General features: G+C 38.4%; 1 protein-coding gene, 1 long non-coding RNA gene, 2 other non-coding genes and 1 pseudogene across 5 annotated transcripts; 4 read left to right on the top strand and 1 right to left on the bottom strand.

The window, feature by feature from the left end:
* The first annotated feature begins 1,240 nt into the window (after positions 1-1,240).
* Positions 1,241-13,100, top strand: LOC149044915 (angiopoietin-1 receptor-like). Its single transcript, XM_089206849.1, has 15 exons — positions 1,241-2,237; positions 3,389-3,500; positions 3,939-4,051; positions 4,641-4,699; positions 5,203-5,372; positions 6,078-6,380; positions 6,860-7,020; positions 7,457-7,676; positions 8,277-8,387; positions 8,966-9,135; positions 9,482-9,604; positions 10,008-10,078; positions 10,368-10,408; positions 11,289-11,385; positions 12,057-13,100. The coding sequence occupies exons 3-15, from the start codon at positions 3,956-3,958 to the stop codon at positions 12,151-12,153; spliced, it is 1,719 nt and encodes a 572-aa protein (XP_089062975.1). The 5' UTR covers positions 1,241-2,237; positions 3,389-3,500; positions 3,939-3,955; the 3' UTR covers positions 12,154-13,100.
* Trnac-gca (transfer RNA cysteine (anticodon GCA)) lies at positions 10,625-10,696 on the bottom strand. Its single transcript has one exon. It is a non-coding gene; the product is annotated as a tRNA-Cys (tRNA).
* Trnac-gca (transfer RNA cysteine (anticodon GCA)) lies at positions 10,861-10,932 on the top strand. Its single transcript has one exon. It is a non-coding gene; the product is annotated as a tRNA-Cys (tRNA).
* A 4,531-nt stretch (positions 13,101-17,631) lies between the features above and the next one.
* LOC149044914 (angiopoietin-1 receptor-like) lies at positions 17,632-25,282 on the top strand (annotated as a pseudogene). The gene is made up of 12 exons (XR_016187022.1): positions 17,632-17,761; positions 18,292-18,350; positions 18,862-19,031; positions 20,483-20,625; positions 21,043-21,262; positions 21,617-21,727; positions 22,409-22,578; positions 22,988-23,110; positions 23,529-23,599; positions 23,896-23,936; positions 24,358-24,454; positions 25,134-25,282. The product of XR_016187022.1 is annotated as an angiopoietin-1 receptor-like (transcript).
* Positions 19,671-20,605, top strand: LOC113673607 (uncharacterized). Its single transcript, XR_016186731.1, has 2 exons — positions 19,671-19,967; positions 20,465-20,605. It is a non-coding gene; the product is annotated as an uncharacterized LOC113673607 (long non-coding RNA).
* Positions 25,283-25,983: the final 701 nt, after the last annotated feature.

The raw sequence follows: 25,983 nt of genomic DNA, 5'->3' as shown, positions 1-25,983 counted from the left end.
CCGGATCCAGGGTAGGAGTCATTGGCATTTCCAAAAAACTGCCGCTCGTATTCCGCGTTTCCATTGTAAAAACCATAGAAAGAAGGGTCAGATAGACCGGGAAAAAAATAATTTTGTCCCGACATCGTACGTGCTAACCTGCACTAGCCGAACAAAGTAATTTTTCCCGCCGTAACTTGATCCAAGTATGTTTGAAGAAAAATGGCAGCTCAATGGTTAAACAAACAAAATTGTTTGCTTTGCCAAAATTTGGAAGCCTTGGAGGCAGCACTTCGGCTTCTCTGAAGACTGGCGAAAATTTGGCAATCCGCCAAAAATTGGCGAGTTTTTGAAACTGGGGGTCGCACTTATTTTACGTTACTTGGTGACAGATTTATTACTTATACAAACAAAATTGGCTAAAATTCGCTCTAGTGCGACCCGGCCCTAACCCAAAACAACGACATTCCAGCCATAAATTAAGACAGATTAAAGTTTGGCTTAAGATCAACTGAGATAACATGCGCCTGAATTTTTCAAACCTTTTATCTCAATGCAACCCTTGCGATTGATTGACAAGTAAATACCGACAGTTCTTAGGATAGAAAAGACTTCAGACGTATGGAAAGTGCGCTCATCTTGCAGTACCGTGGAGACAAAAAGACACATTTGCGATATTCAGGAACACAAATGTCCTTTAAAATTTCACTTGTCAACTGGAATGAGTCTATCATCTGCCGGAACTTTTAATAAAAGCCTTGGTAACGGTTGTACTTTCTCAAATTGGTTCCTTTTGTTCGGGATGAACTTGACAAAACACATAGATCAATCACGTCACACGTTACTCCTTTTTTTCCAAACAGGTCTAGCCACTCTCACTGAGATTTTTCGAATCACTTACTGAGATCAGTGCGTTTTAAAAACCTGTCTTCCAACCAAAGGATGCTCAAAAATTATGTTTCGGAAACAGATTAGTATACTGTTTTTTTATTCACGCAAGCCTCGTGATAAGAGCAAAGTACAAGCTGGGCTGACATGTTCAGCAAGTCACGCAAGTTTGAAATGTCACGCAAGTTTTAAAACATTGGCACTGAGCTTGGTCAAGGTCGGTTTGAAACCAAGGTAAACTAAAACGGCTCGTCATCAGTGATCTACGATAAAATCAGCTTATTGCTTTTGTTTCCTCTATCTGACCTGCAGTTTTTTCTCTCTCCTAGAACATCAAAAGCTGGATTACGGCAATTGCTTGAATCAGATAAGTACATTCCTAGTTTTTACTGTGATTTTCCGATCTCTTCACCTCATTGCTAAACTTTGATTGCGTAGAAGCAGCAATAAGATTTCCGCTGACAAGCCAGGTAAGTTTGCGGTAAGTGATAGTTGTAAGTGAGCTTGCGCGCGTCACCAGACAATAAGTTATTGACTCGTTGAATACGCATTGTATCTGTGAAAACACTCTTTGAAGCTTGTGTGTTTCAATTCGCTCTTGAAAGAACAACTTTCAAGACTAAAAATTATGTCAGACCCCGCCTGACAAACTTGAAAGACTCACTTTCAAGTGAAACCTATTCTGCAATACATAGACAAGTAAAGCAGGGAAAAGACGTTTGGAAGACGAAACGCTTTCAAGCCATGTGTTGTCTCTTTTCCTTGTCACAATCAACATGCACCGTGTGTGCCTAAATGATATTCAAAAGATCTTGAAAGAACAAGCGCTTTCAAGACATGTTTGCAGATTGCTCGATGGCCGTCAAACCATAAAGGCAAAAATTGCGTTCAAGTGTTAAAATTTTAAGATAGGGAAACTTTCGCTGTCTAGTAACTGATGCTCGACTTCTTTGAATTTCATTTTTCTGCTATTGAAAAGTTTTGAATTTCCGTGCGAAATCCGATTCTAGTGAAAAAATTGGAAATTCCGTTTTTTTTCTTGTTACTTCTAGGCAAATTAAATTGGTGTCTTTCCGAAATAATTTCGTCCGTCAAGTTAGTATCAAAAATATAATAAAGTAAAAAAAAAATTCCGAGTCATCAAAGTTAAAAATGAACTAATCTATGAGAAATAACGCTGAGGTGCGTTTAAGATATATTTGCCAACTTTGGTTCAATGTTTTGTTGTTGTAGTACCTGTTACAAGCTCCACCTTTGCTGTGAATGTAACTGAGGGAGAGTCAGTGTCTCTGAACTGCACCCTTAGTGGCGATGAAAGTTATTCTTGGGAACGTCAGGATGGAACCGAGTTAGAAAATGCGAGAAGAAAGGTACCTCTTCTCTCCTTATTTTCTATAAATATATAACTAACGCTTTCTTTTATTTTCCACACTAAGCGATGGATGTTTGTAAGTATCAAAGTTTTCAAGAAATTATCAGCATGCAGCGAACAACCATTGAGTTTTGGATGCACTTGGGAGGTTTGCTAAGCACTCAAGGGGCTAAAGTCGCACCACGCTTCTTACGCTTCTTACGCTTCTTTCGTACCTAGCAACCTCCCGCGTGCATCCATAATTCGACGGTTGCACGCTGCAAGCTAAACATTTTTTAATACTACCCATCAGGTCATATTTTTACCTCACCTTCCTACGGTCTCTCAACAGTTTTCACCCATCCATCCCACCGTATTTCCTCCTTGCACCTGCAGTTGTTGATAGAGTGCAGCAGGTCTACCATTTCAATTATAAAAGATATCACCTTGGCACTGCAGAGAATGTGTCCCTTTCCCATTTCGAACATCGAGCTGAGCTGTATCTCGATTACTTCCAATATCGAGAACAACATCTCTTATCCCTTTTCACCAAACACATCTGACTTGTTGCATGCGTTTCTCTACGTTTCTAGAATTCATCATTTCTTTTTTGATGGAAATTTTTCTCTAAGGTTTCAGTTCAAGTACTATTACAAGGGTCATTTAAACAAAATAAACCAATGGCACTATACAGAACGATCAATTATTCCAACGACAGCGGAATTTTTCTGTATGGAAACCTCTTCCAAGGGATCCCCATACTCCAAGAAGACAAACTTCGGTCCCACCTAGGAATAAAACTCCTACAATATGTGCCTGTGTTTCTCATTTAAGAGTCACCTCGTTACTAAGGACACAAACTTTGGCCCCGACAAGGAAAAGTGGTCTTTCAATTGTCCTCATTTAGGGGAAACCTAACTCAGAGAACACCTTTCATAAACCAGAACCTGTCTGGTGAGGAGGGATCATACTGTTGATTAAATCGAGCTCATAAGTGCTAAGAAGCTGAATTTATCAATTTAACATTAATTTAAAATATCTAATCACACATCATCAATCTTGTTTAGGTTAAGTAGCTGGCCAAAATAGCTTTGCTAACAAAGGGCTATTAAGGATTTTTAACCACAATTTAAAAAAAAAACCCTAACGCTGTCGCTATTTTTGTTGAAGGTGAAAGGTGGAGGACGACTGCTTGAAATTATTGACACGGCCATTGCTGATTCTGGTAACTATACCTGTAAAACAGGTAGAAGCTCTCACACCATTACATTACAGGTTTTAGGTAGGTAGATGATCACTTCGCTTTAGATTCAAAGGGAACCACAAGTGTCGTTTATTGTTACATGTCTCAAAATAAATTTATAACTTCCTAATACACAGACTACGAGCAGTCCCTCCTTTTCGGCAAAGTCGGTCACGTGATTGATAAATACCAGTGAAATAAAACTTGACGTTAGCTCGCCGCGGGAGGCTATTGGAGACATGTTTGCCGCGAGTAAAACTTCCCTCAACTTGAAGATAACAATAGTTAAATCGGTAGTTGACAAATCCGCAAAAGAGGGAATAAATAAACAGGAAGGAACAAGCAAGGGTAAGGATGGAGAGGATTAAAATAAATTGTAATTGGCTACAAAGTGTTGGTTCGGTTGTTGACAAAAACTCAGAGAAGGTATACTATACTAGGAAGGAAGAAGTAATTTAGCGGGTGTTTTTTTTACAGTTGAGGTCAAGGTGGAAATGGCCCTGAAGGTTGAAAATTACAACTACACTAAAGAGCTGGAGAATAAGTCATCGCCACAATACAAGGCAATCGAGAAAAACTTTACTAAGGAGGTATGATTTGCTTTCCTCCTTTCATCTCTCCATTCCCTCTCTCCCCATTCTCTTTTGTTTTCTCCTAGGCTCCTCGCTTTTTGCTTTCCTCTCCAATCCTTCCTCCCTCCTTTTCCTCCTTCCTCTGTTCTCTCTTCTTCCCTCCAGTAATTCCTTCCTTCCTCCCCCATTCCCCTCCCACCTTACATTCTTTCTCTCTCTCTCTCTCTCTCTCTCTCTCTCTCTCTCTCTCTCTCTCTCTCTCTCTCTCTCTCTCTCTCTCTCCCATGTATCCCCTCCCGCCCTTCCTCCCTCTTTCCTCCTTCCCTCCCAGTCTTCTCCCTCCTTCGCTTCTCCTCCCAACACTCTACCATTTCTCCCACCCTCTTCCTCTCTTCAGTCCTTCCTCCTACCCTCCTCTCTCCCTGGATTCTTACCTTCCTTTCCACTGTCTGTTTCTACCACTTATTCCACCGAATGACTTACAAACCGCCTTTCTCCCTCTCTGTCTCCTTGCTAATAGGTTCAATATCTTTGAATTGAAAGCGTTAAAGAGTACTAGTAAATGAAAAAAAAAACAACAACAATAACACCTCTTGTCATGTTTCAGATGGACCTCGTTTACAGAGATACTCCAGGATACATAAGAACCGATGTTCTGAAAATGACGTGAGTGCCAGAGCGTATTCCTAATTCCTAACTCCACAGTTGAAAATTCAAAATATTCCATTTTCGAGTGAATCAGTTTTAGTAATATGTCATAGCCAAACATATCTCCTATTTCATATGCTGTATTGATCTAAGCGTGGATTAACAACATATATCAATGATCTGCACGGAGGATAAATTTATCGCTTTCGCTTATCAAAGATGAATAACAAACAATTCCATGATTATTGAGAAACGTGAGTCGTTATTGGAGGGAGCTAAATAAACCCTTTATAATAATCAAACTTCAGACCAACGGATTTTACGCTCCGATTCTCTACAACTGAGTAACCAGAGTAGAAAAGATGTAAAGTTTCATGCTTGGTTATAGAATAAAGAATTGTTTCCCTCTAACTTATTCTTAATTTCTCTGTTTTCATTTTTCTATAAATTATCACGTCATAAATCATTGTAGCTACAGTATGACTATTTTCTAAAACGATTTTTGTCCTTTGATTTTTTAGGAAAGGGAGTGTGGTAGTGGATTTCAACATTGTTTTCGAAATTGTAACAACCGATCCCAAAGACGAAACAACCATCAACGATAAAAAGGTCTTAATCGTCCAAAAAACAATTAAAGAAGCTGAAAATGGGTTTGTAAAGCGGCTAAAAGTGTCAAAAGTCATTCCAAAGAGTAAGTTTGTCGTAGTGAAACTGGTTCTTTACAAGTTTTTTAAATAATTTTGAGCAGGATTCGATATTTCCTAGGGCTCCAGTCTCTTACAATGCCTTTTTCCACCCAGAAGTGTGGATATGTATGAATGGGTGATAACAAACTGCCACTGCTACTGAAACGTGACAAAATTGCAGATGAATTACCTGCCATGGCGTGGTGTCCAATCCAGTAGAAATAGCAACACTCCTGGAATCTAATTTCTCCCAAAAGTATCGTTGATTGTCAACTAAGAGAGCTTTTGATTGTTGAACAAATACTCCTGGTGGGAAAATGAGATATTTGTAAAAAAAACAGTGTTGAGAATGTGCAAACTGATGGTCAATGGACCACTTGTTTCGTGATTTAATCACCCGGGTAAGAAAGGATTACTGTCAATAGAAAAGTTACATATGGAAGCTTTCCTTGCATCATGTGATTGGAAAGGATATGAAGAAAGCAAAATAACGTGGAAAATGAGCGAGTAATGCCACTGACGGACTCAGAGGCAAAAACTTTCAAGCAGTAATTATAAAAAAACACTTGCCATTGTTTGAGTAATTTCCAGATGTCTCTGTAACTTTAATACTTGCACCTTGTTTTATCGTTTAGCCCTCAGATAATCTCTTTGATTGTTCACATCTTTTCGAAATTTTTTATCTTTTCCTCTCTCTTCTTTATTTTAAGCCGAACCTCCAGAGCCTAATGGTGTGGAGATCTTTGATATCAAATCAGATGAGCTGAGTGTTCGATGGAAACCGTCGGAAGATGCTGAAACTTTCGACGTACGCACTTACTCGGTGCAATACAGAGCATATGGTGAAAAGACCTACAGCGAGCATAATCAAACAGCTAACAATGAAAATGCAGACTACTCTTACAGGATTAAGTCTCTCGAATCTGAGACTGTTTACATGATACGGGTCGGTGCAGTTAACACTTATGGATCCAATTTCAACGAGGAAACTGGCCACGAGACTGAACCCGCACGTAAGCCGTTTTTAATTATTGAAGTAATTTCTAAAAATTGACAAAGTTGTCTACAGGTTTTTTGTGAAATTAAAGATTTTTCATTAGTAATTTTTTAACCTAAACACGTGACGCCTCGCTCATATTTTTGCTGGAAACTTGATCACAGATAATTTTTTATCTTTATGTCTATGTATTACTGTCGTACCTTCGCAATTTTTAAGCATCAGAACACTCTGGCAAACTCATGCTGGAAATTTAGTCTTCCTATTTTAAAATTTCGATGAATCACCATGTTCCGAAAGTAGGGAGGGATAGTTTGAATTAAAGTCAGCTTTTAACAAGCGATTGTAACACTGCATTGCTACATACACTTTACAGCAAAGGAAATCGTTCCCGCAATCTTACGCCTTACGTCTTACCTATGGCCATTTCTTTAAAAGGTCGAAAATGTCATGTGTGGCTTTAATTCTGATATCACACATTCTTTTTTATTACAGCTTTTGCCTGGTGGATTATTGTCTTGGCCGTGTTAGGTGTCCTCTTGATTCTTGGCATACTCATCGGCATTATTATCTACAGACGCAGGAGAGCGCGGGACAGAAGAGAGCAAACAGAGGCTCGGTTTCGAGCTCTTGAAAACCAAACCGGGTCTCATAAGGTACCATTACAACAGATAAACTTATTGCGTTAATCCTATATAAAATAAACCGGATACCGTTCTATAGTTGCATGCAATGAGAGCATTCCATCAAAAATCGAAAAATCAAAACCAAAGTAATCACAGCAACCTATCATGACAAAGGAAAATTTCACGAGGATGAGAACTCAACGTTAAAACAAGCGAGCTGCTTTAAGCTCGTTCAAGAGAGTGCTTCGAGTTTTCTGGACCAGCTGCGAGTTTTCTGGACCAGTCACTCAGCGGAGCAAGGCAAAATCAAAGAAATCTCAGATTACTTTGGACACTCCATTGATCATATCTCTATAAGAAATTTACCGCACATTACGAAAGGTTCTGTCGACCTATCCCTGCCATTTAACTAAAATCACACCATCCTTGATATGAAATCACTGTCCACGCATATTTTGACTTTCAGGGCGAAGTAGCAGCTTACCATGGGGAGAATGTTAAAGGATTGACATACTCGTTTAAAAACACTGCTTACAAGCCGGGTGAGATGAACTGGGAAGAGTTTCCGCACGAGAATATCAAACTGTTGGATGAACTAGGTTCGGGAGCATTCGGCATCGTTTTTAAAGGAGAGCTGCAACAAGAGAACGGGATTATCATTCCTTGCGCAGTAAAAACCTTAAAACGTAAGTCTCGTATGCAAGGTTCACGCGTAGCGTGTTAGTCAATCAGCTTGTCAGTTTTGATGAGTTAGTCGGTCAATCAGTCAGACAGGCAGTCAGTTAGTCAGTTCGTCAGTCAGCCAGTTTGTTAATCAGTCAGTCAGCGAGCTAGTCAGCCAATCAACTAGTAATTAAGACAGTCTGTCAATTATTCAGCCAGACAGCCAGCTAGAAAGCCTACCAGCCAGCCATTCAGTCAGTCAGCCAGTCAGCCAGTCAGCTAGTCTGCCAGTCAGCTAGCCAGCCAGGCAGCCAGGCAGCCAGTCAGTCAGCTAGCCAGTTTGCCAGTCAGCCAGCCAACCAGCCAGTTAGTCAGTCATTCAGCCAGTTGACCCGCTGACTCGCTGGCAGTCTCTTTCCGGTGACATCACAAATTGCATCACAGTCTCTTTCCGGTAACGGTCACAAATTGCGATTTTCACATAGCCAAGTGATACTTTTATGGGAACTTTTATGTTCTTTGTATTTCTATGAATAACCAAAAGGTCTTGCGAGCTTCACATAAGTTACATATATAAACTTGTTTTCAATGTCACCAAATTTCACTCTTGTTCTATGAAACAGCATCTGCCACAAAGGTGGAAAGGAAAGACTTGTACAATGAGTTGGAAATCATGGCCAACGTAGGACACCATCCGAACCTTGTGAATTTGATTGGAGCATGCACACAAGATGGTCAGTAAAACACTTGAACTATCATTCAGAACCCTGCATTGACCCTTTTGCTCTAAAAAATTAAAGTGCAATTCTCCCTGCTAGTTACCACACATTTACCACTCAATTAGTTATGATTAAGTGCTGCTTTGACTCTCAAGCTCTTCACATATTTGATGGATAATGTATCAGTATCCTGAAAAGAAGTTACACGTCAATCACCTCTGGTAGTTGGTGGGGATTAAAGAAGCTGATGCACATTTAGTGCAACTTGAAATTTTTTTTAGCAACCCTTTTAAATCTCTTTCATCTTTGACCATCCTCGCTTCTTCCTCATTCAGTCTTCCCTTCCAAACTAATATTCTGTGTTTTTACGTCAAGAGTAATATTACACATCCATCTTTGCTATCCTCGTTCCTTTCTTCCATTTTCATGTTTTTCATCTAACCAACCTAACATTTGCTGTATTTCCTTATAAGGAACATTATTTTCCATGTCATAACCGAAATACTGAAAATTTTGCAACTTGGCGCCCTTAACGTTTGAAACTAAATTAGACAAGTCCATTGGTCTCATTCCATTCATTTCTCTATCTCCAGACCTCCTACTCGTTATAATAGAGTTAGCAGAAAACGGCTGCCTGTTAGATTTCTTAAAACAGTCCCGACAACAGGATGGAAATAACACTACAAGCGGCTTAACAGAACATATGAAAACATCGATAGCCGTCGATGTAGCGCGAGGAATGGCACATTTAGCACGCTATAGGGTGAGTTCAAAGTAGTAGCAGTAACATCCTAGGTGCACCCACTTTTCCTCCTACCATACCTCATCAATCCTCTGCACTTTCTACTCTACCGATTATTTTTTTGGAATTTAACCTCTGACAGTTGGGGATTTCATCTACAAATATCATTGATATTTTCTTTTCTCACCTCATTTTCAACTTGAAAATGTTTTGCTTTTTGTTTGGGGAAATTTTTCTATAAAGTCACGCAATAATGTAAAATGACTCGTCATTAGTTTTGATTCTGCTGAGAAATTCGATGTTTGTCCAGTGACTTTAACAAACACCTACAACAATCAAACATGACTTGAAATTTTGTTCTTATCAGTGTATCCACCGAGATCTCGCAGCAAGGAATGTTTTACTGGGGAAGGACTACGTTGCTAAGGTTTCCGATTATGGTATGGCACGTGATGTTTATGAACAGCTGATGTACAAGAAAGAAACTCAGGTAAATTACTTGCTAAAAGAGCTAAGAGTATAAAGACACAGTTTGGTGTTCAAAAAGTCTCTTTTAATGGAAAGAATAGGAATTTAGCAGTAGGGATTCTACGAGGTGGCTCTTTTTGTCAACTTTTTGCAGGTTCAATTGGAATTTGGAAAGTTGGTTTTTGTGAAAGAGGGGGGGGGGGGGGGGGAACTGGATGACCCGGAGAAAAACCTACGGAGAGATGACGAGAACTAACGTGACTCAACCATTATATGACGTTAGGTCCAAGAGCACCCTCATGACTGCGCTATCTCCTCTCTCCAAAAATTTCTTATATCGTGCAATTGGATAAAATCATCTGGCAACTCAAGGCCAAGCTACACGTAGTCATTCTGTAGGTGATTCTTTTATCTGCTTCTTTCAGGGTAAACTTCCGGTTAAATGGATGGCTGTCGAGTCCTTGGAGACATACACTTTCACGATGGAATCTGACGTGTAAGTCACGTGTAGGGTATGAGGCTAAAATCCTGACTTAAATGCTCATCAACCAATGTGAGCCGTTGAAATTTCGTAAATTTCCTTGACAGTTCAGAAACACTCTTCATACATTTAGCGAGAGGGAGGGACGCCGTGAATTTAGAACGAACTGAGATATTTAAAACAGAATAAAATATCTCGCTAATTCTAAATACTAATTTTTCTTAAATCTATTTATAATGAGCAAAAGATTCATTCTTATTTTCTGGACTTTTTTTAAATCTTTAATTTTTTTGTTCAAACGCAGGTGGGCTTATGGAGTACTGCTTTGGGAAATAGAATCAGGAGGTAGGATTTGTTTTCATCTATTACTGCATCGGACGCAGAAAAATACCCTATTTCTCTTGAGTTTAAACTGAGTCTGAGCGAGTCAGTTGCAGTTTCATTTGCCATTCAACATTGTGTTGTATTTTCTAAAAAAGGATACACAACGTTCAAAATTTTCAAAATTAAAAAAGATGTTTTTTCGTCTTGTCACGAGCGTGGGACAAAGAAAAAATTCTGAGTCCCCATGAGGAATCGAACCTCAGACCTTCGGATTTGCGCTCCGATGCTCTACCACTGAGCCACAGAGACTCTCCGGTTCTAATGACACGCGTCCTGCATACTGCTAGGATCAGCAATGTCGATAGCGTAATGTTTTTGACAGAAAAGTAGAGATGGTAAGTTTTGAGCTCGGTGAAGAATTAAGAAAGATTTTTTTTTTTTTTACCTTCGTAATAGACCCCGCTCACCGAAGAGTCTTTGTGGCTCAGTGGTAGAGCATCGGAGCGCAAATCCGAAGGTCTGAGGTTCGATTCCTCATGGGGACTCAGAATTTTTTCTTTGTCCCACGCTCGTGACAAGACGAAAAAACGTCTTTCTTAATTCTTCACCGAGCTCAAAACTTACCATCTCTACTTTTCTGTCAAAAACATTTTCAAAATTGCTTGCAATCAGAAGTTCGCGTTGAATGCATATCTGTGTTGCAAAAGGAAAAGAAGTTTGCTACGTGACATTTTTTTTGTGTACGAACCAAAGTTGACAACGGGTGGATTGATGGTCAATTTTGAAAGGGTGAAGCTGGTTAGATTCTGTGTATTAGTCTGAGTAGAAATCTTAGCGTCACGTGTGTTAAAAACGATATTTAAGACGGTTAACGTAACTAAATAATATTCCCTGCTTTTAGGGTTGAAACCTTATGCTGGCCTTAGTACTGCGGAGCTGATAGAAAACCTAAAGAACGGATACAGAATGGAAAAGCCTAACGGATGCTCAGACGAAATGTAAGATATTCTCACATTATTCTTGCTTTTAAAGGCTTGCCATAATTTTCACTTCTTGTTGGCTATTTAAACGTATGCTACACTGAGTACTCAAAAAATATATATATACAAACCTCGTTCCACTCGGTTTGACAAATCGGCAGTAGTTTAGAGTGGTTTTTACTGTTATCGACAACGATATTCGTCAGCAGAGTGGTCCATAACATTTCGCTGACGAGTATCACTGTCGATTAAAGTACAGACCTCGCTAAACCACTGTCGATTTGTTTTTTATCACAACATCGACATCAAAATTTCCAAGTTATTCATGTTTGAGAGCTGATAGAGGCATTGCGGAACACGATGATGCGGCTGCTCTGTCTGTGCTCCTGCTGACTATTACTGCCATTTGTGGTAAAGAAAATAAGTAGAGGTAATAAGCTATTTGGGAAAAGATCTGTGCAGTGCTTGAATAAGATTGAACTAAGCCTTCAGTTTTCTTAGTGTGCTGTCCATATTTAAGAAATTTAGGCAAAGCACACAAATGGTGGAAATTTTTATCTCATTCCTTCAGGCCCTGATATAGTTATTGATTTCGTAATGTTTATGGAATAACCACGAAATTTCCAAAGTACCAAAATTAAAAATTATGACTAATCGCAGCTTTATGCAATCTTTTTTTTTTGTTTTAGGTACCAGACCATGAGAGATTGTTGGAATTCAAGTCCTAGCGCAAGACCAAATTTTGACGAGCTTATTGTTCGTCTTGAGAGCACAATCACGACTTAGTTTACATTATATTTCATTATCAGCGACAACAGCAACAACAACAAAGAAAAAACTACAACAACTAAACAGGGAATTTTTACAGGAAATAGTAAGGTTTAAATAATTAAAAAATTACGTTAGGACTATCAAGGAAGACGATTTAGGCTGAAACACCATATTTGTTCACCGAGAGGCTATGCAAAGTAAAATTCTCGATGGAAATTCTTAATGGTGTTACCTTTGGTAGATGATGAAAATACCTAAACTGAGTAAGTTTAACTTGATCGCCTCTCGTTAGAAATTAGAATCGACATCGTGGTTGTTCATAGCCCTTTTTTTTTTAATAGTAAGACTTTTGTTACCGTTTCCCTACACGTGTCAAATGGTATCAAAATTGTAACAGAGACAAAATTGCTGCTTTGCGAAGACAGCGCGAACTTAGAGGGACTCTCCTAATTTACTATGATGTTCGTTTACTATAATGTTAAAGGAAATGATATTTAACTGCTTTGATTTTTCTTTATTAATACTATAATCGCTTAGAAAAGGTGAAGTAACTGAAAAAAAGCAATAGATAAACTTCAAATTACAACTGAAAATCAGTTCGTTAGGGCATCGCACATAATGCTTATTGTTCTTGGGATATTTCTTGTAAGGGAGGGGTGGGAGGAATATTAAACCGAGTTAGCCGAGCAGTGATACAATTTGGAAATACAGTGGAACTCGCTAACTTCTTATGGAAACAAAAAATGTTTCGAGTTAACTGAAGTTCGAGTCAGTGGGGTTCCGCCATCTTTACTCTTGCATAAGCTTTTATTTGGTTCCAGTAAATATGCTGTTGATTGCTATATTAGCAGAAAGTTCACGACAGCAGATCTGTGAGGTGTAAATTACATTGACAATAATAAGAAGCTTATTTCATATATGTAAGGTAACACCTAATAAATTCTGGTACCTTTTGAATTGAATACTTGTTGTTGACTTGGAGTGATTTAGGGTTGGTTTTGCAAAAATGAATGAAATGTCTCTGCTATTTATGGCCTTTGAGATCCAATTCACTTGATAAAGCACAGAAGGAGCTTTGCGTCAAAAGCAGTTTGAATAGCGTCGGTTGAAATATGTGGGAGAAATCATAATTTAAAGTCATAAATAAAGTCTTCGTGACGTAATGGATCGCAGGCCCCAAAAAGAATGAGGGATAATCGTCTTCTCTGTTCTTTTCAAACTTTTTAAACAAGCTTCACATTATCTTGAGGATAATAGTGATATTTCACTGAATGTACAAGCCTTTTATCTCTTACATCTTTTTTCAAATTTCCAAATCCTTTGCTCGAGAAGGAAAGTACGTTACACCTTTTACCTCTTTGGTGGCAAAACTGAAAGAAATGAAGTGTCCAAGCGAAAGCACTAATGGTTTAAAGGTATTTATTTCTTCTTTAGTCGGATGACATTCAACCCTAGCACTTCTTCCGTTGTCGCTTCTTCGTCTTGTTAGGTTTAACTTTTGCTTGCTATTTTCTGGGCCGCGTGTCGCGAGCGAAAGAGGCTTTTTGTGCCTCCCCAAGAATTTGTAGTTCATTTCAAAACAGGGAAGAACTTCTGGCTCACTTTGAAAAATGCTTTTGTTTGTTTTTGGCTCTTTAGAAGGTGACGATGGTTTTGAAAACACTTTGACGATAGTTGTCATGTTTACGTAGATGCGAAACAATATCACTTAGCCTGTTTGGTTTTCTTTCGCGATGCTTGCGGTTTGGTTTTCCTCGGCAGTAACTGTCGTTTGGTTTGGTTTCCGAGGTGATATTTTTTGTAGCACGAATTGCATTTTTGTTTTCACGGAGCAAGATTTTTTGCTCGCGACCCACGTCAACAATATCCATCCCTTCATGCACAAGAGCAATTCCACGCTAACTACCCCCTTTTCAATGAGATTCTAACAAAAATATCCAATCCCTATTTTAATCGATGTCATCCACGGCGTTGCCCTCTTGGCTGTTTAAGGTCCCTATTACATGGTCCGTGCTTGCGCCTCCAAGCCTTGTATCGTGTATTGACCTCGAGGTAGAGTGATAGATTGGCTGTTGTATTGCTTTGGTTTGGTTTTATGAGACTCCATCTAAAAGCTCTCTAGTTGTAGTTTTCGGTTGATCATATCTACTTACTAGTAATTACAGTGCACTCTTTTCAAATGGTGCCATTTAGCTTCTATTTTTTATCGTAAAAGGAAGTTCTTACCTTTGTGCTTAAAATCTCACGTGTGTGAACTCACAAGTGCTTTCGTAGTAATACAGTTTATCATCGTGGCTAACTTTTACTCCTAAGAAGGAAACCTTAAGTCCAGATGAAAGCTATCAAGCAGTTGTTTCATGTGATAATACTTCTTTATGAAACTCATCACTGTTTTGGACTTTACCTAAGCCTCGTGACAAGGGAAAAGTACGAGCTGGTCTCTCTACGAAGTGTTACTGCATTGTGAAACGTAACTTCTGGTATGTCTATGACGTCACGCAAGTTTTTGGAATGCTAGCAACAAGCTAGGTCTAGATCTGTTTGAAACCATAGAAAATTAAAACCCGGCGTTTCGCGGCCCGGGAACGAAATGAGTGAGCTTATTGCAGTTGTTTCCTCTACCTAACCTGCAGTTTTTTCTCTCCTCTAGAACATGAAAAGCTGGATTACGGAAATGGCTTGAGTCAGATAAGTACATTCCTAGTTTTAATTTTGATTTTCTAATCTCTTCACCTCATTGCTAAACTTTGATTGCGTAGAGGCACCCATAAAATTTCCGCTGACAAGCCAGGCGAGTTTTCGGTAAGTGATAGTAGTAAGTGAGCTTAGACGGAGGATTATTGACTAGTTGAATACGCATTGTATCTGTGAAAACACTCTTTGAAGCTTGTGTGTCTCAATTCGCTCTTGAAAGAACAACTTTCAAGACTATAAATTATGTCAGACCCCGCCTGACAAACTTGAAAGACTCACTCTCAAGTGAAACCTATTCTGCAATACATAGACAAGTAAAGCAGGGAAAAGACGTTTGGAAGACGAAACGCTTTCAAGCCATGTTTTTTCTCTTTTCCTTGTCACAATCGACATGCACTGTGTGTGCCTAAATGTTATTCGACAGATCTTGAAAGAATAAGCGCTTCCAAGACATATTTGCAAATTGCTTGATGGCCGTCAAACCATAAAGCTAAAAATTGAGTTCAAGTGTTAAACTTTTAAGATAAAGAAACTTTCGCTGTCTAGTAACTCATGCTTAACTTCTTTGAATTTCATTTTTCTGCTGCTAAAAAGTTGTGAATTTCCATGCGAATTCCGATTCTTCTTGTTGCTGCCACGCAAATTAAATCTTTGTCACCCAAAAATAATTTCATCCTTCAAGTTAGTATCCAAAATATAATAAAGTAAAAAAAAATTCTGACCCATCCAAGTTAAAAGTGAACTAATCTGTGGCGAATAATGCCGTGGTGAGTTTAAGATATATTTGCTAACTTTGGTTCAATATTTTGTTGTTGTAGTAATTATTGCGAATAGCTCCATCTCTATTATCAATGTAACCGAGGGACAGTCAGTGTATCTGAACTGCACCATACGTGACGATGGAAGTCGTACCTGGGAACGTCAGGAAAAGACAGATGACTCTTCTCTCCTTATTTTCTATAAATGTATATCTGATATATACATTTTTTATTTTTCGCATTAAACGAAAGAAGTTTCAAAGTATCAAACTTTTAAAGAAATGATCAGTATTCAGCGAGTAACCATCGAGTTTTGGATGTACTTGGGAGGTTTAGTAAGCTCTCAAGAAAGTAGAGTCGCACCTCGCTTTTAACGCTTCTTTCGTGCTTAGCAACCTCCCACGTGCATCCATAATTCGATGGTTGCACGCTGCAAGCTGAACATTTTTTCATACTACCCATCTGGTTGTATTTTTACCTGTTAAGAATGTGTCCGTTTCCCATTTCGAATATCGAGCTGAACCGTACTTCAATTGCTTCCAATATCGAGAAGAACATCTCTAATCCCTTTTCATTTAACGCACCCAGCTTCTTGCATGCGTTTCTCTGCGTTTCTGGAATTCCTAGTTTCTTTATAGTAATTTTCCTTTAAGGTTTCAGTTCAAATTCTATTACAAGGGTCATTTACACAAAAAAACCAATGGCACTATACAAAACGATCAATTATTCCAACGACAGTGGAATTTCTCCGTACAGAAACCTCTTCCAAGGGACCCCCGTACTCTGAGGGACTGTAGATTCAATCGAGCTCATAAGTGCCAGGAAACTGAGTGCCAATAAGAGCCAAGTTGTGCTAAGGATTGTGGATGTGACCCTGTAATAGAAGTCGTGCTGAAAAAGATCTTAATTCAAAATATCTAATCATACACCATTAGTCTTGTTTAGGTTAAGCAGCTGGCCCAGAATAGCTTTTCTAATAAATGGCCTTTAAGGACTTTTAAACATGAATTTGTGAAAAATAAGCTTAACGTTGTCGCTGCATTTGTTGAAGGTTAAAAGAGGAGGAAGACTGCTTGAAATCATTGACACGGCCATTGCAGATTCTGGTGTCTACACCTGTAAAGTGGGCAAAAGCTCTCTCACCATCACGATACATGTTATTGGTAGGTAGTTGGTAATAAGCCTTTCAACCTAAACTAACTTTTCTTTATATTCAAAGGGAACCAGAAGCGTCGTTTATTGTTACATGTCTCAAATAAATTTTAACTTCCTAATACATAGAAGCAGTCCCTCTTTTTCGTCAAAGTCCGTCGCGTGATTCATAAATACCAGCGAAATAAGACTTGACGTAAGCTCGCCGCAGGAAGCTCTTGGAGAGATGTTTGCCACGAGCAAAACTTTCCTCAACTTGAAGATAACAATAGCTAAAACGGTAGCTCACAAATCCACAAAAAAGGTATATATAAACAGGAAGGAACAAGCAAGGCTAAGGATGAGGAAGATAAAAATGGATTTTAAATTACTTTGAAATATTAGTTGGGTACGATGAAGAAACAAAAAAGGTACTGATAAGCCATAGAGTTAAAAGGTTGGGGAAGATATATTAAAATGAAATGAAAATGACTACAAAATATTAGCACGGTACGATGAAGAAACACAAAAGAGGCACTGATAAGCCATAGAGATGAAAGGTTGGAGAAGATATATTAAAATGGAATGAAAATGACTACAAAATATTAGCACGGTACGATAGAAAAACACAAAAGAGGCACTGATAAACCACAGAGTTAGAATGTTGGAGAAGATATATTAGAATGGAATGACAATGACTACAAATATTAGCACGGTAAAATAGAAAAACACAAAAGAGGCAACAACAAACCGAAAAGAAACAAGGTTGGCTGAGGATGGAGAAGATTGAAATGGATTGAAATTGACTTCAAAGTGTTAGCTCGGTTGTTGCTGACAAAAACTCAAAGAGGCTACACTATACTAGGAAGGAAGAAGTAATTTATGATGTCCGTTGTAGAGATGAGGGTGTGTTTTTTCTTATTACAATTGAAGTCAAGGTGGAAATGGCCCTGAAGGTTGAAAATTACAGCAATACTAAAGAGCTGGAGAATAAGTCATCGCTACAATACAAGTTAATCGAGAAAAACTTTACCAATGAGGTATGATTTGTTTTCCTCCTTTCATCTCTCCATTCCCTCTCTCCCCATTCCCTTTTGTTTTCTCCAAAGCTACTCGCATTTTGCTTTCCTCTCTAATCCTTCCTCTCTCCTTTTCCTCCTTCCTCTGTTCTCTCTTCCTTCCTCCAGTAATTTCCTCCTTCTCCTCTCATTCCCCTCTCACCTTACAATCTCTCTCCTTCTTCCCTCTCTGTCTCCCATGTATGCCCTTCCGCCCTTCCTTCTTTTTTTCTCCTCCTTTCGCCTTTCTTCGCCCTCCTTCGTTTCCCCTTCCGACACTCTACCATTTCTCCCACCCTCTCACTCTCTTCAGTCCTTCCTCCTTCCCTCCTCTTTCTCTGGATTCTTACCTTTCTCCTCACTGTCTGTTCGTACCAATTATTCCACCGAATGACTTACCAACCGTCTTTCTCCCCATCTCTCACCTCGTCAATAGGTTCAATGCTTTTAATGCAAGGGTTTAAAGGGTAATATTAAATGAAAAAAAAGTAACACCTCTTGCCATTTTTCAGATGGACTTCGTTTACAGAGATACTCCAGGATACATAAGAACAGAGGTTTTGAAAATGACGTGAGTGCCACAGCGTATTCCTAATTCTTAACTGCACCGTTCAAAACTCAAAATATCTCTTTTTCGCGTGAATCAGTCTTAATAGTATCTAATAGCATATCTCCTATTTCATGTGCCGTATTGATCTAAACGTGAATAAACAACATATATCAATGGTCCCCATTGCACATAAATTTATCCAAAGAGTCGCTTTTGCTTATCAAAGAAAAATAACAAACAATTCCATGATTATTGAGGAATATAACTCATGAAGCTAAAAAACCCCCCTGAGTCTCTTTATAGTAATGAATCCTTAGACCAACGATTTTATACTCCGATTCTCTACAACTGAGTAACCAGAATAGAAAAGATGTTAAGTTTCGTGCTCGGTAATAGAATAAAGAAATAGATTCCCTCTTTCTTTTTCTTACTCTCCTGTTTTCCAATTTTTTTTATTAATTAGCGGGTTAGTAATCATTGTAGCTACAGTATGACTATTTGCTCAAACGACTTTTGTCCCTTGATATATTAGGAAAGGAAGTGTGGTAGTAGATTTCAACATTATTATCCAAATTGTGACAACCGATCCCAAAAACGAAACAACCATTGCGGATAAAAAGGCCTTCGTCGTTCAAACAACGATTAAAGAAGCCGAAGATGGTTTTGTAAAGCTGCTAAAAGTGTCCAAGGGTATTCCAAAGAGTAAGTTCGTCGTAGTGAAACTGGTTCTTTACAAGTTTTTATTTAAATTTCGGGCGGGATTCGATATTTCCTGAGACTCCAGTCTCTTACAGTACCTCTTTCCACCCAGAAGCATGAATATGTATGAATGGGTGATAACAAACTGCCACTGCTACTAAAACAGAAGAGTTACCTGCCATGGAGTGGTGTCCAATCCAGGATAAGTAGTAACACTTCGGGTTTCTAATTTCTCCTTAAGGTATCATTGATTGGCAACTATGAGAGCTTTTGACTGTTGAACAAATACTCCTGTTGGGAAAATGGGATATTTATAAAAAAAAACATTGTGGAGAATGTGCAAACTGATGGTCAATGGACCTCTTGTTTCGTAAGATTCAATCACCCGGGTAAGAAAGGATTAATGTCAATAGAAACGTTACATAAGGAGGCTTTTCTTGCATTATGTGATTGGAAAGGATATGAAGAAACAAATAAGCAGCAATATAAAAAAAACACTCGCCATTATTAGAGTAATTTTTTAGATGTCTCTGTAACTTTAACACTTGCACCTTGTTTCATCGTTTAGCCCTCAGATAATCTTTTTGATTGTCCACTCACATTTATGATGGTTTTCTCTCCATTTTTCACATTCAGCCGAACCTCCAGAACCTAATAGTGTGGAGATCTTCGATATGAAATCAGATGAGCTGAGTGTTCGATGGAAACCGTCGGAAAATGCTGAAACTTTCGACGTTCGCTCATACTCGGTGCAATACAGAGCATATTGTAAAGAGACCTACAGCGAGCATACTCAAACAGCTACCACTAAAACTAAAGACTACTCTTACAGGATTAAGTCTCTCGAATCTGAGACTATTTACATGATACGGGTCGGTGCTGTTAACCCGTATGGACCCAATTTCAACGAGGAAACCGGCCATGAAACCGAACCCGCACGTAAGCCATTTTTTACTATTCACAGTAATTTCTAAAATTGACAACAGGTTTTTCGTAAATAGAAGTTTTTTCATCAGTGTTTTGTTAACCTTTACACGTGACGTCTCGTTCATATTTTTGCTGGAAACTTGATCACTGATTATTTTATATCTTTAGGTTTATGTATTACTACTGTACCTTCGCAATTTTTAAGCATCAAAACACTTTGGCAAACTTATGTTGGAAATTAAGTCTTCCTATTTTAAAATTTCGATAAATTACCTTGCTCCGAAAGTAGTGAGGGATAGTTTGAATTAAAGTCAGGTTTTAACAAGCTTTAACAAGTTTTAACAAAACTGTGTTGCTACTTGCATTTTACAGCATAAAGAATTGTACCCGCAATCTTACGCCTTACGTCTCACCTATGGCCATCCTTTAATACTGATATACAGCCTTTGAAAAAGGTCGACAATGTCATGTGTGGCTTTAATTCTGATATCACACATTTTTTATTACAGCTTTTGCTTGGTGAATTATTTTCTTGGCCGTGTTAGGTGTCCTCTTGATTCTTGGCATACTCATCGGCATTATTATTCACAGACTCAAGAGAGCGCAGGAAAGAAGAGAGCAAAGAGAGGCTCGGTTTCAAACTCTCCCATCCCAAAACGAGGCTCAAAAGGTACCCTTACGGCGGATTCACTTCTTGTGTTAATCCTATATAAACATAAACCAGATACGGTTCTACAGTTACATGCAAAGAGAGCATTCCATTAAGAGTCGAAAAATCAAATCAAACTAATCGCTGCAGCCTATCACGACAAAGGAAAATATCCCGAGGATGAGAACTCTACGTAAAAGACAAGCAAGTTGCTTTAGGCCCGTTCAAGAGAGTGGTGCGAGTTTTCTGGACCAGTCACGCAGCGGAGCAAGTCAAAATCAAAGCAATCCAGGATTACCTTGGACACTCAATTGAACATTTCTCCATCAGAAATTTATCGCACATTACGAAAGGTTCTGTCGACCTATCCTTGCCATTTAACTAAAATCACACCATCCTTGATGTGAAATCACTGTCCACGCATATTTTGTCTTTCAGGGCGAAGTAGCAGTTTACCATGCGGAGAACGTTAAAGCGTTAACATGGCCGTTTACAAACACTGCTTACAAGCCGGGTGAGATGAACTGGAAAGAGTTTCCGTACGCGAATATCAAACTGTTGGATGAACTAGATTCGGGAGCATTCGGCATCGTTTTTAAAGGAGAGCTGCAACAAGAGAACGGGAATATCATTCCTTGCGCAGTAAAAACCTTAAAACGTAAGTCTCGTATGCAAGGCTCACGCATAGCGTGTTAGTCAATAAACTTGTCAGTTTTGAGGAGTTAGTCAGTCAATCAGTCAGACAGGCAGTCAGTTAATCAGTCCGTCAGTCAGCCAGTTTGTTAATCAGTCAGTCAGCGAACTAGTCAACCAATCAACTAGTCAACAGTCAGTCAGCCAGCTAGCCAGCCAGTCGGTCAGTAAGTCAGTCAGCCAAGTGATTATGGGAACTTTTATGTTGAATTTCTTTATATTTCCATGAATAACGAAAAACTCTTGTGAGCTTCATATAAGTTACATATGTCAACTTGTTTTAAATGTCACCAAATTTCACCCTTGTTTTATGAAACAGTATCTGCCACAAAGGTGGAAAGGAAAGACTTGTACAATGAGTTGGAAATCATGGCCAACATAGGACACCATCCGAACCTTGTGAATTTGATCGGAGCATGCACCCAAGATGGTCAGTAAAACACTTGAACTATCATTCAGGACCCTAAATTAACCCTTTTACTCCAAAAAATTAAAGCGCAATTCTCCCTGCTAGTTACCACACATTTACCACTCAATTAGTTATGATTAAGTGGTGCTTTGACTCTCAAGCTCTTCACATATTTGGTGGATAATGTATCAATATCGTGAGAAGAAGTTACACGTCAATCACCTCTGGTAGTTTGTGGGGATTAAAGAAGCTGATTCACATTTAGTGCAACTTGAAATTTTAAGCCTGATTTTTTTTATGCTTGTTTGGAATCCTTTTAAATCTTTTCCATCTTTGACCATCCTCGCTTCTTCCTAATTCAGGCTTCCCATTTTATTGTGATTCTTTTCCACCAAACTAACATTCTGTGTTTTCATTTTACATCAAGAGTAATATTACACATCCAAAAGAACGACCTAATTTCCCAAGCTCGTCATTTGCAGTCAGAGTCAATCTTCTTCATTCTTTGCTATCCTCGTTCCTTTCTTCCATTTTCATGTTTTTCGTCTAACCAACTTAACATTTGTTGTATTTCCTTTTAATGAACATAATTTTCCATGTTATAACCGAAATATTAAAAATGTTGTAACTTGGCGCCCTTAACGTTTGAAACTATTTTAGATAAGTCCATTGGTTTCATTCCATTCATTTCTCTATCTCTAGACCACCTACTTGTTATAATAGAGCTAGCAGAAAACGGCTGCCTGTTAGATTTCTTAAAACAGTCCCGACAACAAGATGGAAATAACACCAGAAGCGGCTTAACAGAAAATATGAAGACATCGATAGCCGTCGATGTAGCGCAAGGAATGGCACATTTAGCACGCTGTAGGGTGAGTTCAAAGTAGTAGCAGTAACATTCTAGGGGTACCCACTTTTCCTCCTACCATACCTCATCAATCCTCTGCACTTTCTACTCTTTCAATTTTCTTTTTTGTAATTTAACCTCTGACAGTTGGGGATTTCATCGACAGACATCATTGATATTTTCTCTTCTCACCCTATTTTCAACTTGAAATGTTTTGGTTTTTGTTTGGGGAAGTTTCTCCGTAGAGTTACGCAATGATGTGAGATGACTCGTCGTTCTTAGTTCTGATTCTTTGGACAGAATTCCCTTATGATACCGTTCAAACGAAGGGTAAATTTTGATGAGACAAACTGCTGAGACATTTGATATTTTTCAAGTGACTTTAACAAACACCTACAACAATCAAACATGACTTGAAATTTTGTTTGTATCAGTGTATCCACCGAGATCTCGCAGCAAGTAATGTTTTACTGGGGAAGGACTACGTTGCTAAAGTTTCCGATTATGGTATGGTACGTGATGTGTACGAACAGCTGATGTACAAGAAAGAAACTGAGGTAAATTACTCGTTAAAAGTACTAAAAGTATATAGACTTACAAATAGAATAATTTCTGTACTTCTCAGATCTGATTCGTACTCCCTCCGTACAGCTGATCTTCATGTTCTTGTGCTCTACATTATGAAAGTTTGGTATTCAAAAAGTCTCTTTTAATGGAAAGAATGGGAATTTAGCAGTAGGAATTCAACGAGTTGGCTCTTTTTGTCGAGAGGACGAGAACTAACGTAAAACTCAACCATTATATGACGCTAGATCCAAGAGCACCCTTATGACTGCGATATCTCCTCTTCCCAAAAATTTCTTATACCGTACAATTGGATGAAATCATCTGGTAACCCAAGGCCAAGCTAAACGCAGTCATTCCGACGAAGAATTTCAAACTCATGTACGTGATTCTTTTATTTGCTTCTTTCAGGGTAAACTTCCGGTTAAATGGATGGCTGTCGAGTCCTTGGAGACATACACTTTCACGATGGAATCTGATGTGTAAGTCATTTTAAATGGCCAGGGTATGAGGCTAAAATCCTGAAATACTCATCTACCAATGTAAGCCACTGAAATTTTGTAAATTTCCTTGACAGTTCACCAGCACCCTTTATGTATTTAGCGAGAGGGAGGGACACCGTGAATTTAGAAAGAACTAAGATATTTAAAACTTTAAATGTATCTATCTAAGATAATTCCAAATACTAATTTTTCTTAAATCTATTTATAATGAGCAAAAGATTAATTCTTACTTTCTGGACTTTTTTAATCTTCAATTTGTTTTTGTTCAAACGCAGGTGGGCTTACGGAGTACTGCTTTGGGAAATAGAATAAGGAGGTGAGATTTGTTTCCATCTAGTAATGCATCGGATGCAGAAAAATACCCTATTTCTGTTGAGTCTAAACTGCATTTAAGCGAGTCAGTTGCAGTTTCATTTGTCATTCAACATTGCGATGCATTTTCTAAAAAGAATACACAACGTTCAAAATTTTCAAAACTGCTTTCAGTCAGAAGTTCGCGTTAAATGCATATCTGTTTTGCAAGAGGAAAAGAAGTCTGCTGCGTGACATTCTTTTGTGTATGAACCTAAGTTGATGACGGGCAGATTGATGTTCATATTCAATTTTGAAAGGGTGAAGCTTCGAGAATTAGGGAGTTAGATTCTGTGTATTAGTTAGAGTAGAAATCTTGGCGTTACGTGTCTTAAAAACGATATCTAAGACGGCTAATGTAACTAAATCATATTCCCTGCTTTTAGGGTTGAAACCTTATGCTGGCCCTAGCGCCGCGGAACTGTTAGAGAAGCTAAAGAAGGGATACAGAATGGAAAAGCCTAACGGATGTTCAGACGAAATGTAAGATATTCTCACATTATTCTTGCTTCTAAAGGCTTGCCATAATTTTCTCTTCTCGTTGACTATTTAAACGTATACTACACCGAGTACTTAAAAAGAAAAAATATTTAAAAAACCTCGTTCCACTCTTTTTTTTTGGACAGATCGACTGTGGTTTAGAGTGGTTTGTACTGTTATCGACAACGATATTCATCATCAGAGTGGTCCACAGCATTTCGCTGACGAATATCACTGTCGATAAAAGTACAGACTTCGCTAAACCACTGTTGATTTGTTTTCAACCATAAAGTCGGCATCAAAATTTCCAAGTCATTCATGTTTGAGAGCTGATAAACGCATCGCGTGACACGATAACGCGGCTGCGTTGTCTGTACTCTTTAATTGTACCAGTTGTGGTAGAGAAAATGAGAAGAGGTAATAAGCTATTTAGAAAACGATCTGGGCAGTGCTTGAATAAGATTGAACTAAGCCTTCAGTTTTCCTAGTATGCTGTCCATATTTAACAAATTCAGCCAAAGCACACAAATGATGAAATTTTTATCTCATCCCTTCAGGGTATGATATAGTTATTGATTTCGTAATGGTTATGGAATGACAACGAAATTTCCAAAGTACCAAATTAAAAAATTATGAGCTCTCGACTAAATGCAGCTTTATATAACCATTTTTTTTGATTTAGGTACCAGGCCATGAGAGATTGTTGGAATTCAAATCCTATTGCAAGACCGAATTTTGACGAGTTGATTGTTCGTCTCGAGAGCACAATCACGACTTAGTTTACATTATATTTCATTAACAGCGAAAACAGCAACAACAACAAAGACAAAACTACAACAACTAAACAAGGAATTTTTACAGTAGATAGTAAGGTTTAAATAACTAAAAAATTACGTTAGGATTATCAAGGAAGACGATTTAGGCTGAAACACCATATTTATTCACCGAAAGGCTACGCAAAGTAAAATTCTCGATGAAAATTCTTAATGATGTTACTTTTGGTGGATGATGAAAATGCCTAAACTGAGTAAGTTTGACTTGATCGCCTCTCGTTAGAAATTATAATCGATATCGTGGTTGTTCATAGCCGTTTTTTTTAACAGTAAGACTTTTGTTACCGTTTCCCTACACGTGTCAAATGGTATCAAAATTATAACAGAGACAAAATTGCTGCTTTCCGAAAACAGCGCTAACTTCGAGGGACTCTCCTAATTTACTATGATGTTCGTTTACTATAATGTTAAAGGAGATGATATTTATCTGCTTGAGTTTTTCTGTATTAATACTATAATCGCTTAGAAAAGGTGAGGCAACTGAAAAAAACATTAGATAAACTTCAAAACTACAGCTAAAAATCAGTTCGTTAGGGTATCGCACATAATGCTTATAGTTCTTGGGACATTCCTTATATGGGAGGAGTGTGAGGGGGGAACCATCCTTGTCTCAATATTAAACCGAGTTAGCCGACCAGTGTTACAATTTGGAAATACAGTAGAACCCGCTGCCTGACTCCTGAGGGAAACAAAAAATGT

Source organism: Pocillopora damicornis, chromosome 5 (assembly GCF_964200805.1).
Source record: "Pocillopora damicornis chromosome 5, jaPocDami1.2, whole genome shotgun sequence".
Taxonomy (NCBI): domain Eukaryota; kingdom Metazoa; phylum Cnidaria; class Anthozoa; order Scleractinia; family Pocilloporidae; genus Pocillopora; species Pocillopora damicornis.
This window is presented reverse-complemented; position numbering and strand designations above follow the sequence as displayed.